The sequence below is a fragment of the Mycteria americana genome, chromosome 9, assembly GCF_035582795.1.
Source record: "Mycteria americana isolate JAX WOST 10 ecotype Jacksonville Zoo and Gardens chromosome 9, USCA_MyAme_1.0, whole genome shotgun sequence".
Classification (NCBI taxonomy): domain Eukaryota; kingdom Metazoa; phylum Chordata; class Aves; order Ciconiiformes; family Ciconiidae; genus Mycteria; species Mycteria americana.
Genome location: NC_134373.1, coordinates 18,179,057 through 18,198,233, shown reverse-complemented (window position 1 = coordinate 18,198,233; position 19,177 = coordinate 18,179,057). Strand labels below are relative to the sequence as shown.

At 37.4% G+C, this 19,177-nt stretch overlaps 1 protein-coding gene across 1 annotated transcript in view; it reads left to right on the top strand.

Annotated features, from left to right (window-relative positions):
* The window catches only part of OSBPL6 (oxysterol binding protein like 6), a 129,257-nt gene that overhangs the window by 63,244 nt on the left and 46,836 nt on the right, over positions 1-19,177 (top strand). Inside the window, exons 3-11 of the mRNA XM_075511363.1 lie at positions 384-479; positions 3,422-3,544; positions 6,907-6,960; positions 7,686-7,799; positions 7,913-8,077; positions 8,610-8,742; positions 9,180-9,283; positions 10,206-10,298; positions 15,174-15,248. Of these exons, the coding sequence (XP_075367478.1) occupies positions 384-479; positions 3,422-3,544; positions 6,907-6,960; positions 7,686-7,799; positions 7,913-8,077; positions 8,610-8,742; positions 9,180-9,283; positions 10,206-10,298; positions 15,174-15,248 (957 nt within the window). The remainder of the gene's footprint in view (positions 1-383; positions 480-3,421; positions 3,545-6,906; positions 6,961-7,685; positions 7,800-7,912; positions 8,078-8,609; positions 8,743-9,179; positions 9,284-10,205; positions 10,299-15,173; positions 15,249-19,177) is intronic.

Genomic DNA, 19,177 nt, shown 5'->3' with positions numbered 1-19,177 from the left:
CGATATGGATACTCAGTGTCTTGTATCTTAGCAGAAAACATAATAGGTCTGGCTAGGAGCGCTTTGCATCTCTGTAGGTAAGAACTGCATTACTTGTCTTTCCTGTCTTTTTTTAGTTCCCAGTCATTTCTAGGCTGAACAGAGTAATTAGTTTTAAAACTAATAATAAAAAAAGAAAGAGAGGAAGGACAGAGAGGTGTATTGCCTCAGAAGACAAACTATTTGTGCAGTTATGTCATGCACGGGTAGTACTTGGTACGTTTTGAGCCACGATGCTGATATTTTATATAAGGAGTGTAATGATTGTTCATTCATTACTTAATATGTATTTTAAAAAGTAAGATTGAATAAGTTGTTATCTTTAATTACTTTTTTTTTTTTAGAGTGTTCATATTTTGGAGCGGAAGGCTTCTTCGGGAAGCACAGACCCTTCTTTAAGCAAGCAGTTCCTTGAAAGCGACCCTATCTCTCTATCCAAGGTAAGCAAAAGCATGGGCTGTAACCTGGGTGATGATTTTCCCTCTGTAGTTAGAAAATAGTTTGACTAGCAGCTTTGGGATATTGCTTTGTATGATTCTACCATTGAGTATATTGTGAGCCTGCCCTGGAGCTTCCTGTTGCCCAGCTGAAGTGTCAGAGGGCCAGTAATCTTCAGTAGATGTTATATTAACAAAATTAAAGATTTGGATGGTGGTGGTCTGGGTTTTTTTTTTTTTTTTTTTTTTTCCCATGGATGGCCCCCAGGAACACATTTCACAATCTCAGCATATGGGGCTAGAAGGGACTTTGAGAAATGACATGGTCCAATCCTCTTACTAAGGTAGAGCAAATCATATCCAAGTCCAAAATTGCTGCTAATCAATAATGATATTAATTTAAAAAATATGTCCTAATGACATTCCTTGTGGGTAGTTTCTTAAAGTTTGAAATTCAAAATCTCTTGTTGAGACCTTCTTTCCTGAGGCAGAGAAATGGATAGAACTGTAGGGGTAACACCATCAGTTCCTAAAAGGTGCAGCCTTGTGTGTGGTGCTTTGCAGTCACCTTCTTCCTGGTTGAATTTCTCAGTTTTGGAATAACTGAGTCCAAATAAGTCTAATTCCATGTAAAGAAGGCTTTATTTTAAGATACTTCATATGAAAAAGTAAGATTGTTACTGAAAAGGTGAGGATGCTGTGATGGAATATTTGGTGGAAAAGAAAAATCTTTCACTCTAGTTTTCCCCCATTTCTGGCTGCTCTTGCATAATGTCCCTTGTATTGGGCGTGTCTCATCATACCAAACCTGTGGGATGAGGCACGGTTAGGATAGTTAGGATGGTTTTTAAGAACAGCTTGTAGCACTGGCGCAGCAGAAGACAGGTATCCATGTTGCACTGAATAATTGCTCATTTTGTCCTTCTGTATCAGGCCTTTTGTTTAAATGAATATCTATATGAGATTGTGTGATTTCTAGTTGAGAAGTAATCAATACTGATGTTATCTAGTAGATAAAAGACTTATGCCTGCAGCTGATCTTCTAAAGGAGAAATCAATATGGTGAAGAATCAGTTGGTAGAGTTGTGGAGAGAGATTCTCTGCTCACCCCAGGGGACTCGTAGTTTAATTTGGCCCCCTCAAGTGCCAAGTGCTTCTTTGTAGGGAAAAAATAATGCATATGTGCTTCCCTGTACAGTAGTGGAAATAGAATATCCAAGCAAAACACAGGAAACTAAAAAAGGTGGTTTTAGAGCATGGCATTTACAGGCACTGGGATAGTTCCAGTTTATAGTTATGCAGGGAAAACTAAACTGAGTAAACATTTGTATTAAAATTTACTGCAGTATGTATTATTTGGGATAGAGCTTTTCGCCCTTCTCAAAATAACAAGACCTTATTGAAAATTACAGATTTGAAATTTGCTGTTACTTTTGAAATTGTATTTTCATAATAGTAATGTTAATGTTATCAGGGCTACGTGACTTACCTGGAGGTGTTACGAAAGACTGACAGTGCTTGGCTTTGAACACTTTTGTGGGAAATGGAGGAGACAATTTTTTTTTCCCTTTAAATGTTTGATACTGCATGAGCTCCTTACTCTCTCCATAACTTTTCATAACATTGCTGGGAGTTGTGACAGATCAGCTGAGAAAATGCAAATTTACAATATTGTAGGATACAATTAGTAAAATAGAGCCTTAATGAGCAGGCAATAGGAGATTTTTAAATTGGTACAGAATTTTGTTGATTACAGTAGTAGCAAGAGGATACAAATAAAGGCATGATTGTTTTTTCTCTTTAAAAATATTGTTCTTTAGCTGTTCACTATGGTATATTGTAAGTCTGGCTGGAGTTGTACAAGTCATCATGCATAAGAAGTGGTATGTACAAGAAATATGCTTTAATTGGCTCCCTGAAAGGCATACAGCTAGTTGTATCTGAAATGATACAGTTCCTATTCTTTTCTCTAGAGAGAAAATTAGTTAGCTTTCCTATAAATTTCTCTTAATACAGTTAAAATGAATGCAGGAAAATAATAATAAAAAATTCCTTTTGCAGATTTCTAAAGGTGCAATTAGCCTGTGAAACTCTGTCATAAAATGCCTTTGAAGACAAGAGCTGGCTATGTTCAAAACCAACAACAAACCAACCTCTTCTGCTTGTTTTTCTGATTTTAAGGAAAAATTAGAATATCCAGAATCAATGTAGCTTGTACTTTAAAGATCAGAAAATGTATAATTTTTTATGATCAGGGAATACCACAAAGGGCACTGTTATTATATGCCCATATATTTAACAGTATGGTTTCTTCCTCATTTCATCTCATCATCCCATCTTTCTTTAGAGAAGGAATACTCTGAGTAAAGGTACCTTTTTAACATGCAGATTCTGCCTAATATGGGCAGAATCTTGCAAAATCTCTTCAGTCCTTTTAGTTCTTACAGTGCAGTGCTAATTTGTGGGGTGCCTTCTGGATAGACTTAACAGGCGGTCGGAGCCACCTGCACTTTCACACCATTACCTCCTGTAGCAGGTCTGACCTTTCTTATAGTTAGCTCAGCCACAACTTGATCCTGTTTTAATGTATTTGGATGTATTTATTTCATTGGGATGCAGTCCTTGTTGTGAACAGCGTGTCCAGACCCACCCTCGGATTGTTGTTCATTGATAGTGTCAGACTTTTTGAAAAGCTTCAACTTCCTTTTAGTTACCTGGTAAGCATTAGACTTCCAAAAATATTCATATTCAGTAGTTTTAAATGAAATAGAGCTGGACATAATACAGTGACCATGTAGTTTGGTACCTAAATAGGCTGATTTAAAAGCCTAGCCCTCCTTTACTCTTTGTCTTGCACTGGAGAATTGGTGCTACATGTAAGTGCAATTTTTCATCATGTGTGTGCACAGTTAATTAATCAATGTGTCTTCATACTTTTTCAGCAGGAACCTGACAGCTGGGAAATCATAGAGGGTCTGAAAATAGGCCAGACAAATGTCCAGAAGCCAGACAAACATGAAGGTTTCATGCTGAAAAAGAGAAAATGGCCTTTAAAAGGTTGGCACAAGGTAAATGTCTCATAAAACAGTCAAAAGATTATTACTTCATTTTATGAGTTGGGATTTTTTCTCTAGAGGAAATTAGGATGTCAAATAAATGCCTGGGATTTTGGTGTATGACTTTTTCTTCAAATTGTGTAAAGAATTAGTTTGCATACACAGCTCATGGCTTCCAAATTGCAGTGCCTGCTGTGTAATGTTGTATTCAAAATCCAGGCGGAAGTTGTAAATAATGCAGCAGATGCCTTGTGGTTTAAGAGGTTTAATCAATATCCCTTTCGTTCTTTCCAATATATTATAACAAAATGTAGCTGTGTACTATAAGATTGCATTAAAGTACACAGGACTTCATGATAGCAGAGGAGAGCTGAGGGGCTTTTGCATGGACCCAAGGCGTTCGTACAGAAGAGCATTCCCCTTCAGGCATGCTGACTGGGCAGATTTGCTCAGCTTTGTCCCTGAATTTTGTTTGTTTTCTTGACTGCAATCTTCTGTGTGGGCATGCAGTGGGACTATGCACTTTTGCCATTAGATGTCTCAATTTAAAAACAAAACAAAACAAGACCCCCCACAGCTCAACCCCAAATCTCCTGTTTCTATTTAGTTAATTTGGAGACATTTCTCCATGCATAATTCAACCTTTTGTTAGCCCTAAACCTGGTGTTCATAAACTCTTTTGTCTGTATTTTATACCATAATAATTACTTTTTTTCCCCTTTTTTAGCAACAAGATGTGTGGTATTGATGCTCACCTGCCTTTTTGTAGCTAAGGGTACTTGAAGCAGGATAATTTTCTAGGACAGAATGCATTTTACTGCAACAGATAGTGAAACCATTTGTTATACATGGCGTTTTTTCTGGCAAAGCATTAACTTTGGGTTTTTTGCTAAACACTGTGGGACTTACTCAGGTCTTAGTCCAAATGCAGTCCATACTAGTATAAATTACACTTTTTTCCTAATTTCTCTGTTCTTTCTGAATGTTATACTAACTTATACATATGCCTGCCACCCTTTTTTGTGCATGCCTATCTACCTTAGATTTTTTGGTTTTGTTTTACTTAACTAGAGTTTGTAGTTTCAGCAATCAAATACATATGCACTACTTGAATTTAATCTAAGGTGATTAAAAGATTTCAAACTGATATACCTGAAACACTGAAAGAACAGAAAAAGACAGCTTATTTAAAAAAAAACAAACCACAAACAAGCACACCAAAAACCCCCCAAACAAATAAAACCCCAACAAACCACCTCCATCCCCCCAAAAAACCCCAAACAATTAATCAGATGGATAAGAATATATGGAATAACCCACTGCTTCCACTCCTTTAAAATACATTATGTTAATGTGTTGTTTCTTGGACAAGTGTCTGTTTTGGTAAGGAACTTTATAGGAGATCAAGGGGAGTCCAACTTTCACAGTTCTATAAAGGAGATCACTACTGATGATCTGTTTTTCATGCTGACTTTAGAACAGTTACCTGTGTAAATAATTTTTAATGTGATTAAGAGCTTCACAGTGCAGCATCCCCCTCTACTCTGCCTTACATTTCACCTAAGGATCTATGCTGAACTTATGTTTTGAAACTGTGGATTGATTAATAAATTTCTTTTTTTTCTTTTTCCAACTGCTGCCTCTATATCCTGCAGTTTCAGTAACAATACTTTGTGCTGAGAGCCCAGTGAGGAATTCCAGAGACAGTAATTGTAGCATGTGCTGTGTAATGTTCTGCTAGCAAAGCCATAGCATCCTCTGTCTATTGAGCATTGCGTGTCATATTCTGACAGTTCTGAATGTGCTTTAGTAGCACACCAGGTATAATGTGTATGACTTGGAGAGTAGCTTATCCTCTTCTGAAGTGCAATATACTTTGGAACGAAATATGAGGAAAGGTCATTTTCTTTTGTGTGTGGAACTTAGAGAGGCAGAGCAATGTGAAATTAATATTATGCTCTTGTGAAGTCCATTAATGCCCATACCTAGTTAAAAAAAGCCAGAACCAAAACCCCTCCTGTTGTTTTGACATCTTATTCAAGAAGTTACGACTCCAGGAAAGCACTGTTTTCTTGCCCTGCATGAGATATTGGTACCATCTGTTGTGCGACTAACATAATTTCCAGAACCATCTTCAGGAGATATTTTCTGCCATCTAACTACTGACCCTGCTCATAGTGTCAATGTAACGGGTTCACATCATGAAAACATTGTCCTTCCCTTCCATGTCAGACAGCTTAGAAAGTCTAGGATAATATTGTGCTGTGTTCTAGATTTTTCACATAGATTACTGCTTTAGGTTAGACTCTAAAATATGAATTAGTTTCTATTAATTAGCATGTTTTGAAAGTTAGTGGTGGTAAACACAAGTCAGTGAATCTCATTTCAAGTCTAGGTTTCCTGCTAGGCTGTAGCTTTATGCTGTGTGCCAAAGTCTATGCTAACTTGTCTGCAATGCAGCTTGAGTGGTTTGGTACCCACAAGCTAGGGCAACTTTAATTGCAGGAGAAACACATTGTCAATAGGGGATTCTGCTCTCTGCTGTAAGAGCCACTCAGCAAAATAAAGGTGTAGCAGTGGCACAGATAGGTACCATCAGGTTAGCCTAGCCCTGGTAACTATGTCAATGAAGATGTAGGGGCTCACACCATATCAATGACTAACACCCAAAACATAAGCCCTCCCATGACCTGGATATGTTGCTGGGAATGATGTAATATTTACACTTGTACTAGTACCTGTATTAGCTAGATTACATCTATAAAAGGTATAATGAGCATGAGTTACAATCTCATCTTTACCTCACTGCGTAGAGGTCTGCCATGAGGCACAAAGTTTTGGATGGTAGAGCAGTGTCTCACAGCTTGCATTTTTTTCCCAGCTGGAGATCAAGGAGACCACAACAACACCCGTATGTGGGTCTTCCTTTTGGGATGTAGATCTTGCACTAGGAAAAACTTTTCAGTTTCTGGATAGGGAAGGTAGGTTGCTAATTTGAAATGTGACCAGCTTCTGTGGGAAGAAAAACAGGAAGAAAATGAAGAAACAGACGTAACTCTTTTGTCCTACAGTGTCTTTCTTATAGGGTTTATTGAATTGGCTGGAAAACTGAAAAAATACCCTTCATTATTGAGGTTCGTTAAGTTAAACCTAGAACATAATGTTAAAAAAAGAGAATCTAGTTTTTCTTGCTTAGAAGATCATTGTTGTCAAAAAACAAGCAAGAAAATTATTCAATACTGTATTTATCCTCTCTTTTAACCCACAAACATTCCTTAATTGCTACAGAGTAATCCTTTTCTTTTGCAGATGAATTATTGTACACTGTTTAAATTGCATCTGCTCATTAAGAAAGAATTTTTTTTTTCTTTCAGAGGTTTTTTGTCCTGGATAATGGAATGTTGAAATATTCAAAGTCACCAATTGATGTAAGTAAAGTTGAAGACCATTTTAAAATTTGTATTGGAATTCAGCCTGCCAGGGTGATTAAATATCATACTCTCTCCAGGCATATTTATGACAGTGCACACATGAAAGTTGTTGGTGGATTCAAAGAGAGATCTGTATGTGGAAAGCCTGTAAGGTTTTGGTTGGTTTCTGTCCTCAAGAATTCTACCTTTTCTTACTTCTATGAAAATGAAAACTACATTACTTAAAGTAGTTTATTTAATGAAGGTGCTTGAGAGATTAGCCTGACCATGTACTTTTCTTTTTCAGTTTTGATGTCAGTCAGAGCTGAATATTCTGAGATATGTGGATAGGACAGAGAAGTGATTATGATGTACTCAAGAGATATAAAGGGTAGCATTAAATTAGTTAGATCTGATACCAATAACTATCAAGTGGTAGCAGCCGGGAGCCGAGTACTGTCTAATTTTCTCTGCTTCTCACTTACCTGTAGCTGTGTACTAGTGTGAACCAACACACTTTAACTTTGGAGTTGGCTCTGCACCGAGCACTTCTTGTGAGATACTCTTCTCTGTCTATAAATATAGTAAGTGGTTAGTCTGACTACAGGTTTTATTTTTTAATATGGCTTTATATTAAAATGTTCATAAAATGGGAAAACACTTCAGCACCAGATATTTTTCTGTTAAATATAGTGAAGAAGTGCATGATACTACCAATTTCTTACCCTGCTTTTTGATTTTAGATACAGAAAGGCAAAGTCCATGGAAGCATTGATGTTGGTTTATCAGTTATGTCGATAAAAAAGAAGGCTCGTAGAATAGATCTTGACACAGAAGAACATATCTATCATCTGAAGGTAAAAAGTGGTGCAGATACTTACTTTCTTTTCAGTGGAAATAAATAAAACTGTAAAAGATGTGCAGAAAAGTAGTATTTTGAATGCTTTCTTGATAGTGAATTTGTTTCCAGGTGAAGTCCCAGGATTCATTTGATGCATGGGTTTCAAAATTACGCCACCACCGGTTGTACCGTCAGAATGAGATTGTGAGATCTCCGAGAGATGCTAGCTTTCATATATTCCCTTCAGCCTCTACTACAGAGTCTTCACCAGCTGCTAATGTGTCAGATGGAAAGGTATGTGGTGTTCTTTTGTTGAAAACTCATGCCTGCTGGGCTTGCTCATGGGCAGTTTCAGTGGGCTGTGCTTGTAATGCCAATAGAGAGGAGTTTCTGCTGTGGGAACAAATGGCCAGCAAAAAACTGTGAGTGTGTGCAGCTGAAAGACTGTCTAATTTCACCTTACTGCAGCCTTCATTAATGGGCTGCTGTAGAGATCTTGCAAAGAATCCACCATCCCCAGAAAACTTTGCACTTGCCTTTGTCATCAGGGATAAATCTGTCTCTTTACTGTTTGATAATGTTCTTCCTCTTAAACAACAGCTTTTCTAACTGGTGGTTAGCAAACATGGTTTGCTTGTGAGGTTCTTGGTTTGGTTCTCCAACATGCTGTTCAGAAAAATCTGCATCTTGGGGAACTGTATAGTCAAATCACAGATGTCACTGAAATCACAATGCATATTTTGTTGTCTTATTGTGAAGTAGTATGCTGATTACGCTGACCAAGCAACATAGCAACAGTAAATTTAAGCGTTTTATTATGCCTTAGGTGCAACAAAATAGCTTCCCCTGGCAGTCTGCTATACCTTGCAGTAACAGCCTTCCTGCCACCTGCACTACTGGTCAGAGTAAAGTAGCAGCCTGGTTGCAGGACTCTGAAGAGATGGACAGATGTGCAGAAGGTTAGCCTTTACCTTTTCATGCCTTGTTCTTTCAGCAAAACTTCTTGTTGATATGAAGTCAGTAAAGTGGTTAAGTGGTGCATCTTTATATGCACATGAAGTAGCTCTTCAGGTCATTAGATGCTTGTGGTGGGAACTTCCCTTTCTGCATGTTTTGGGATGTTGCTTTTAAAATTTATCTTAATAATCTGTATTATCTTAATGGATATAATTGTTAAAATATGATCAACTTTTGAGATCCAGACTTGCTGCTGACTCCCATAGAAATAACAAGTGCTCAACATCTCCAAAAATAAAGCTTTTACGTAGGTGCCTTAGTACTAGGAATCTGGACATTTAACTTTTATAATGCAATAAAGTGCCAATGATGGACATCACAGCAAAAAAAAAAAGTCGGAACTGAAGCACCTAATGTATTTTTGTTTTGTATCTGTTAGATCTTGCTCATTGTCAGTCAAACCTTGTGGAACTCAGTAAACTTCTTCAAAATTTAGAAATACTACAGAGAACTCAGTCAGCACCAAATTTCACAGACATGCAGGTAAATATGCTTGAACATAAATTATCACACTGAAACATTTCTTCTGTGTGTTAAGGAAAATATAGAGATATCTGTTAACTCAATGATTTTCAGAAATCATAGTAACTCTTGGATAAAAGGTTTGTCTTACATGTTTATCTTAATCATGTGTAATAATGTTTCATGTGTAAACAAATAATTAAGACATTAATTATTTAATAGGATGAATCAAGTGATTACGTCATTTGCAAAGCAAAACTGAGAACTGTTACAATAGAAATACATGTATACATTGAAATTGTATTTAAGGAGTTTTTGTTGTGTTGAGTAAGGTATCATTTTAAGTTTTTAAGGAGTGGAGACCCAAAGACCCTCAAAGATGAAGTTGCATGCTCTAGAAAAGAGGGCATAGTACAAAGGTCCCAAGGGTTGGACCATTTCCCAGTTCAGGTTTAGATTTCCTCTTGACCACAAGAAAACAACATCAGATCCTAAATCCTAAAGACTTTCTTCCTTTTTCACTCAGTCCCCTTGAGGACACAAATCTGCCAGTGGTGGTGGTGTGTTGGGAAGTCTAGTTCCAATGAGGTAACGAGACCTACCATTGATTTCAGGAAGAGGTGAACTCTACGTTTCTCTGAGTAGTACCAGAATAGAAATCCATGAGGACTTCAAGATCTGGTCCTAAATTTTGTGCACTCATGAAGGAAGTATACCAGTAGTTTTGCTAAATGAGCTAAATATACCATGTGTTTATAGAAATGTACGGATAGCTACAGCTGATCACTGCTGTAGTTGTGGGCCCCAGCAGTGGCATTCTTCTTCTCACTTTCTAATTTGTAGATGTCTAATGCTACAATTCTTTACTAACTTGCTGTACTGTCTGTGTTGCTTGTGTCAACTTAATAGTACTTTGTCGCTTTTAACTATTTGTGTAATGTAGGCTAACTGTGTAGATATTTCAAAGAAAGACAAGCGGGTCACAAGACGATGGAGAACAAAAAGTGTCAGCAAAGATGCAAAAATTCAACTTCAGGTACTGAATGCACAATGCTTTTCTTTTCACTGTACTTTTAGATTAACTTTTAAGCATGAAATGATATATTAGCTGAAAGTAGGAAGTCAATATACTGTCTGTTATGTTCCTGATGAAATAAATTAAATCTCAGTTTGTTGTTTAAAATACTGAGAAAGGTATTGATTTTACTTTCATTCATATGAAAACATTGCCATCTAGGGAAAGGAGGGGGATCTGAATACTAGTCAATTAGGGTGCAAAAAGGCAATTTGCATGCAGCACACAGGCATACTGATGTTCTATCTCAAACTTGCCAAGAAGGGCAGTTGAACAGGTGACATCAAGCTAAAAGCAGAAAACATGAATGAAATACTAAACACACCAGTTGTCTTTGTCAAGACCTATACTAGGAATGTTACCAATGAGTATTTTCACAAGCCTTCTCTTACAGAAAAAGCTACTCTGGGAACAAACTGAATAAACCAAAGAATAAATTTCGTGAAGAAAGAATTTACCCCATCCTGCCTTAGAGCTGAAAAGTAAAAGCACAGAAATAAGCATAATACGCTTGTACTACTGCTAGATCCAAGGTGTCTTACTGTGTTCTGTCAGAAGTAGTTGTGTGTTTTGAGGCCTAATCCAAAACCTAATCTTTTTAATAAGTGAGCAACTGATAATGAAGACTATATTCAACTGACTTGAGGAGCTAACAAGCACCACTGTGTTGTCTGCTACAGAATAAATAAATGTCAGCAACTTTTGATCCATTTACATTTCTTGAAGTTCATGCAAACTTTGAAAGCCTTTAGTATGTCCCCTAGAGGCACAATAAGGAGTTTTCTGTGACTCATTTAAGAGAAATAATCTTAAGGAAAGAAGAGATTGTAGTTGCATCAGCTTTCTCATTGCAACTATTGTAGGTGATTTTTCTTTCTACCTGTTATACTAGAAAATCACAATAGGTTGAACAATGAAGCATCTGTTAGGATTAAAAAGGTTTATTAACAAAGGAATTTTGGTGGTTGATGTCATGTCCTATTACCTGCATTTGAAGGATCACTGTGTTTCCCTGCTGCTGAATAACATAGAAAATAAAAATATCGGGAAAATGGATGCAAGTACTTGGTGCCTATGAAGAGACAGAGTCAACACTGCATGTTCTTCTTTCATGCCACAGCGGTCTCAGAGAAATTCCTCTCCACAAAAATGGTGAAAAAATTATGAAAGCAGCCAATGTATGATGATCTAGGATGGGTCATGAGGAATTACGAGCTGTTCCTGTGTTGCCTGCACTTTGCCAAAGTGGCACTGGTCTGGGCTTCTGTCATTTTGGCACCTGACTGTCAAACTGCTGTTTGTGGCTTGGCAGGAGTTGTGCCTGAAATTCTCAAATATGGTCAGTTTGCAGGTTCCCCTAAGAGAGTTTGTGTGCATAGCACTGCTCTACGTGGGTCTGTCACTTCTGGGTCTATAATGAACTCTGCCTAACCTGAGTCAGCATTAACTCCTGGCAAGCTTAATGCTGGAAATGTAAAGCTTATTTTGTTAGAGCAACGCATTAAGTTATTGATGACTGATTTATAAATTAACTTGCAGTGAAACAGAAACAATAAAATTATTCTAAATTATATGGAAGACGAAGACTCCTTTTTGGCTGCTCCATTATCTTGCCTAGTTTGATGGGCTCAACACATTGTTTATTCTTCCAAGGGCTGTCCTGTCCCATGAATGGTCTAAAGCTGTGATCTGTGGAAGATGGCCTCACTCTGACTCATTGTGTTATTCCTAATTTGCTCATGTTGCCATGCCACTAAAATGTGGATTTCCTTCCATGCCTAGGTGCTTTTTAAGTTTACAGTCCCATTTTGTCATCTGTTAGCCATTCCTTCTAGCTTCATTGGCCTTCCTTATAGGTCATTTTTTTAAGACTACTCCAACTCTTTATAAACTGTTTATCAGGGCATCCACTACTGAGAATCACTTTGTCTAATTTGTGATCGTTTCTTCATGGTGCCTACACATGATTTGCTATTAAGTGGTTGACATTTGGTACTAAGAAAACTTCTGTTGTCCTTTTGCTTTCTCCATGCCTCCATACATCTCATTAGTTTTAGGGGATAATGCTAATATGAACATACTAACTTTAAGCTAGTTGCCCTATTAATTCCATTTGAAGTACTTGTACTTATTTATTTTAGAATGAGCAGTCATTAACTACCATCAAAAGACCCTCTGATAGCATGATGTTGAGAAGCATCCTTCTGGGGAGCATAAAAATTAGGGAGCTCTATATATAGGTGTCTTGTTCATGAGTAATGGGGAACAAGGGTGTAATTTTTGCTAGCTCAGCATCTGCTGCATAAGATGCAAGGAGAGAATTCTCCCATCCAGATTTTGTATTGTACTTTTTACCAGTTTTTTGTTAATAAGATAGCTTTTGTTGTATTCCTGCTAACACATTCTGCAATATGAATGCTAGGTGTATAATGTGTTTAAAACATACTTTTTCTTGTAAGAAAAGCTGCTTGCTTTGTTTCTAAAAAATATATATTTAGCAATTAGGTACACCAGTTCTGTATGCAGTTAACTTTGCTCACACAGCTAATCCCAGTGACTAGACTGGGGTTACTCCCCGAAGTAAAATTGAGTGTAGCATGTGTGTATATGTTTGCAGGTTTGGGGGTTTAGTATTGCTAAATTGTTTAGAATTAACAGCTTAATTTACAGGCATTTACTCAAGAGTAATACATGGACTGCTTCTCTGAAGAAAGATTGCTTTTATGAAGGAGGTTTAGTTTGTTTTTAAAAAGCCTATTTAAAGTGTTATGAAATTGGCCTGCAGCAACAGGTTAGTTGACCCGTATTTGTTAATTTTTAAAATGATGCTTTTGTACAAAAACTGAGTTGTGGTTTTGGTGTCGTCGCTCCCCCCCCCCCCCCCCCCCCCCCCCCCCTTGGGTAAAAGACCAATTTGTCATTCTCATGACAATTTTTCAATTTTCTTTTCTTCAAAAGAAGAAAAAAAAATTACTGAAAAGCAATAAAATGAACTAATGTTGATTTGGTTTCCCTCAAAAGCTCAGAGTTGTGAAGTTCCAAGACTGATTTTTTTTTTTTCTTTTTCTTTTTTTTTTTTGGCGGGGGGAGTAGTTTAATAGAGAACTATATAGTATGGAGCAACCTGAAAAGTCATCTTGGTCTACTGAGGCTTTCAGCTCAGAAATGAAACCAGACCCAAAGACTGGCTTATTACCTTTTCCCTTAAATAAGTATTTCTTTATATCGTAACTCAGATTATGGCATCACTTTCTATTGTGTTGAGGGGAGTGGGTGGTTCTGCAGAGCTCATTGTTCCCATTTTAATAATGTATACCTGCATTCATAATCTTGCATATATATATATATTTGTGCATGTCTATTTCTCTGTACATATATATATTTATATGTCCCTATTAGTTAAACAAGAATATTCTTCCAAACTCTTATTCACAGGATAGACATACTTCTGTAGAGCACAAAGAGCTTTATGTTATGCATATGATGCATTCTCTGCTTTAACAAAGTTTATATTTTAGAGGTTATGTACATGTTTTTTGATGTGAGAATTTTATAAAATATTACAAAACAGGGCTTCTCTTAGTGTGATCATTGGACGACCCTTCCATTGTCAGTAGCCCTGCCACTAGTATCAGCCGAAGGGTAAAGGGTATGGCCATTCTCAGATGCAGCAACCCTACCAGCGGGAATGTTACAGGAGCAAGACACTTCAGCTAATAATTGAACTACAATATCCTGTTCTTCAGCATGGTGTCCATGTATCCAACCTATACCATTGTTATTTATATGGTGCCCAGGCTGCTTTCAGAAAAAGTAAAAATGTGTATAGATTTAAAAATACTGCAGTGGCTATAGGTGAAGATATAGGGGAAGAAAAACTTAAAGGGATTGGAAATTGTTTTCTAAAAGCAGAAAGGTGGCTTTTCTAGTCTTCTAAAATCTTAAAATGGCTTCAAAATAATGATATTTTGATTAGACATTAAATAGAAGGACTTTATGATAGGTGTGGAGCTCCTCTGCATTAGACAATTACTTGTTTGACTTTAATGTACCATGATGAATTTTCTTAAAAGTAAAATAAAAGTGAAATTAAGCAGGATGAGGTCACAAGTTAGGCATACAGAAAAAGAAGTAGTTGTTGGAATACTTCGTTTTCATTTGTGCTGCTTTATTGGAGTTTTTCATTGCTTTGGAAGCCAAGCCTTCAATAATGTAAGGGAGAAGTAGCTGGAACTCAAAAAAGTGGTGTGTAGAGAAAATGAACAAATAGGCTCAAGGATGGACACAGAAATGCTAGAGCTGTGCACTGGAATGTTTACATAAACAAGCTCACTATAACATACACACTAAAAAGTTTTACCATTGAGATGCATGCATCTTCAATGACCACAGTTCATGCACTTCCACTAATGCAAAGTGATGTCTTTCAGAATTCATCTTCTAGATGGTCAAGTGACCCCCAGAAAGAGTTTGGTTTTTGTGTTTTCTGCCATGCCATAGCATCCTTTTTGTTTTCTTATTCCATAATTGCCTTATGACTCTGAATGGCAATGCTAATAGAATTTTTTTTTTTTTTGGTAGTCTTAGTGAGTGCACTGCAGTCCAACTCACCTGGAGATAATTTTAGTGAAGTATCTAGGTTGTTTATGTCTCTGGCATACACAACTGAAAACATGTGATATGTCCTCAGAATGTGTAGGCCATCACAGTTAACAAAATTGAAATCCACTTAAAGACTCTCCCTCTCCCTTTTCTGATCACCTTTCATCTTCCTGTGTCCCATCACCCCTTCCCTTCTCTTTTTCTACTTCCTTCTCTTCTTGCATTCACTGTCAGGAAGGGCCGGCACCGAAGGGCCAGTTCAGCACAACACGACGCCGGCAGAGACTAGCAGCTGCAGTGGCTACAACAGTGAGTGGATTTAAAAATCAAGGAATAGCTCTAAAGATGGGAAGCTGTGTAACTTGAATGTGTAATAAGCTTATGGAAATGTTTCTTGCACTTTTTGGAGGTGTCCATGCTACCCACTTTTGGCTGAGTTTCGTAGAAGCAGTCAGGCCTGACACAAATGAATTCCATAAATGTGGGTCTGAGCTTGTTTGCATGGTACATGTCCCTCCTCCTTTATGCAAGTGCAAGTGATGGTTAGAATCAGGCCCTGCACTATTTGAACATAGCTTTGACATACTCTGCTATATACTATACAAAATGGAAAGAAATTATCAAATTCTGTTAAAAGATTCTCGTAACAGTCTATAGCAAGACAGCAGAACCAAGGAGATTTGTTACAAACAACCATGGAATTATAAAATTTCCTGATTTTTTTTCTTTTTTTTTAATTTATAGTAGTATAAGGGTAGCCTTTTCATTTGAGACACTTTCTGTTTACATTCCATAATCCCAAAAAGTCATATTACTACCTCTAGTGTCTGTATTTAGTTTTGCTAATTCTCTTAAGTCTTTGACGCAAAATCCAGAGCTATGAAATCAGCACAGGGGCTGGGCATTGGGAGTGGGAAGCACTGTTTGTGAAATCAAATTAGCATCAAAAGGATATCTTCAGCTGGTGCTTTATCAGGGAAGCACTTATTAGGAATGCACAATATAGACATTAGTTCTAATCCATCAACTGATTAGTACAACAGCTAGATAGGGAAGACTCTGTGAAGCCAAAGATTGAAGTGAGCTTTAAATGCATACCCCTTATGTAGCAGTGAATATCTTCATTCTAAGTATTCCAGGGTCTGCTGCTCCAGCTCATAGCTAAAATCCCCTAGGTCAGACATAGCTTCTGCTTAAGCCTGAATACCTTGAGTGCCTGCTACTTGAACCACAAAACTCAGTTACTGTTAGGCCTTCCTAAAAAGCATGAGAGAAATCACTGTTTCTCCAGTTCCCAAATGAACTCATCTAAATTTAATCCCCTGTAATCAGTTGATGCTGAATGCTGTGCTCAATAATGGATTGATATTCCGACCTCATCGGTCTGCCTGCCTAGCAGAGAAATTAACCCGCTTCTCAGTTTACGTGGCTGAGCTGTGTCAGTGGGAGGCTCTAAACAGTGAGTTCAGCAGTAGTTAAACAGCATTGGCAAGAGCTGTACCAAGGAGTGCTTAAGTAGAGCAAACACAGCTGGACTTGTATTGCAAGGCAGTAGGAGTCCAGGGAATCGCTGAGTTGTTACCTGCAGCTGAAGTGAGGACCTGTTGAAGGAGGTCTTGGAGGAGCTGGAAAAAGAGCAGGAGGGAGGAAAACTAGGGGCACCAAAATGACTCTGCAGCTGTTGCAGTGGTCGTGGCAATGGCCTGTTCTTCCTGGCTGATGTAGCAAAGTGCTTGTCTCTCCAGACAGTGAAGCTATGCGTATAGACTGAGGGATACAGAATTATGTCAGTTAAATGCAGGGCAGAAAGAGGAGGTTTTCCTTACAACCCACTCTACCAGCAACAGTCTGTTCCTACATGAACTCGTAATTCTGAAAAGGGTGATGAATGAGTGGATATTACGCCCCTGGCATAAAGCAGAAAGTCAGGACAAGGTCTGAAGTCATGTCTAGAAGACTCTGTGTATGGAGGAAACCGGAGTGATATATCAAGAAGCTAAATATTTCTAAAAAACCCTCCAAAACAACAATAACAAAAACAAACAAAAGAAAGAATAGGTAATAAAGTCAGAATCAACTCACCATGGATATAGAGAGAAAGCACAGCAGTGAAAGGAAAAAAGGGGAAGAGAAGTACGTTGGCAGTGTTTCTTGGGCTGTTGCCTATTCGAGAGAATGAAAGAGTTTGTTCAATGTGGATTTTTTCATCTGTTGTGGAAAGTAGCTTGGAAACTTTTCTAAAAGATGCATATGAGGAGAGTTCATGTCAGTCAACAGTTAAGTATTTTTGGTTCTTGTATTTAAGTCAGTTGGCAAAGCAGCTACTTGTATCTGTCATGTGAATGTATATTTCTTGCAAGCAGTCTGACCGTATTTGTAGAGCATGTAAATGCTGTTTCTAGGATATACTTCAAAATGTTATTTTTCCAATAAACCTCACTGCAGAAACATTGCTTTTCAGCCTGGCCAGCTGAGGTATGAAGCAGAAATGATGGATCTAAAGCACGTCTCTTCAGCTAGGTTAATCACAAAGTGACTAAAGACCCCCCCAACGTGTGGGCAGCCTGACTGCAGCTCTGCCAGTCTGTGTGGGGCTGGGGCAGCCTGCCCCATCACCACAGGCACGTGGGGCTGCAGGGACTCTCCCTCAAGCTCCGGCATTATAGCTGGGATCAACTTTCTTTCCTGCCTTCTGGATGGGCTTGAGAGTTGGGTATATGCTCCCTACACACAGCTATCATGTAGCCACCTACTCTGCCCTCCTGGAGTCACCTGAAGCAATTGAACCTTTGCGGTGTTCCCAGTCAGAAAGTTCTGGGAACATGCTCTCCAATTTAGGAAGTGAAAAGGCGTTTTAAAGGAAACCTGAAATTAACCTACATTTCATCACATTAGTCAATTAACCTAGTTTTGTTGGGCTGTTGAGAGAGGCAGTCTGGTACTCGTGAAGAAGATAATGGGGTAAATATCCAGTACGAATGGAAGGAATGTATTCTACATCTCCTGTTAATGAGGTTGTCTTGATACGAGGCTAAAATGAGGTCCAATAAAAAATACCTACTTTGTTGATATAGCTGGAAATCAAAATACATGAGAGAGGATAATAAAGTTTATACTGGATAGGTGCCATAGAGCTATTATTTTATGTGCCATATGTATCTGGAAATTGAGGAAGAACAGGACAGAAAATGGTATTTTGTAGAATATGTTCATGAGTGCAATGAGATGTGATGAATAGATCCAACGGGATTGTGAGGGTTTCATTGAGGAATCAGAAACCTAAAACATATATTGATGACAACTTTTACAGGGAGGGATTGACAAAACCATTCCCTGATCTAATCAAATAACAAGGTACAATTTCAAATACTGAAGGTAATATAGTACTTATCTGTTGATAAAAATCCTTAGTAATATGACTTTTTATGTTATCTTCTGCTCTTTATCATGCCTCAGAAGACGCATTTTGTATTTCTGCTCCATTTTTCATATTTGAATAATTACATTGGGCTGCAGTGTGGAAATTCTTGATTTATACATTTGATCAATATAATGAAATAAATTAGATTTAATGTGTTCAATGTGTTTAACAGTGCTTAATATTTAAGTAACAAAATGTAGTTCTGCATGCCTTTCCTTTGCATTTAAATTTGAAAATTGGGTTCTTGGCCTGATTTTTATACAAATGTGTGTAAATGGTAAAATTAAAATAAAATACAACATACGCTTACACACACACATCACATATATAATGGTGGTAACCATACTCTGCATATGTAGCATATAGGTAACTGTTCAGTACACATGATAGATGTGTATATAACTTATAAAGATTTACATGTGTATTTTTATTACTGTACCTGAAAAGTATAGAAGGAGAAAGACAAGTGGAAATGATAATAAACTAAATTCTTTGTTCCATCTTACTAAACTGTATCTCTTTGCATTTATTTATGGTTCATGTACTTTAAATGAAAATCAGGTGGAGTTTTGATTTTTTTTTTTGGTTGTTGTTTATTTGTTTTGTTAGAAAGAATATAGAAAGACTATATGCTTTTTCCCTCTTCATAGTTGCCAGTACAGTGACTTTCAACTCAAGATTTACCAGTAGTTTTGAAAAACTTCAATGATATATTTGATAATATTATATCCTATTTCTAGATCTGTGGAGGAACTTGCATACTTCAAATGTTGATATTGTAACAACAGAGTCATATTACATGTACTCTCAAATGTCC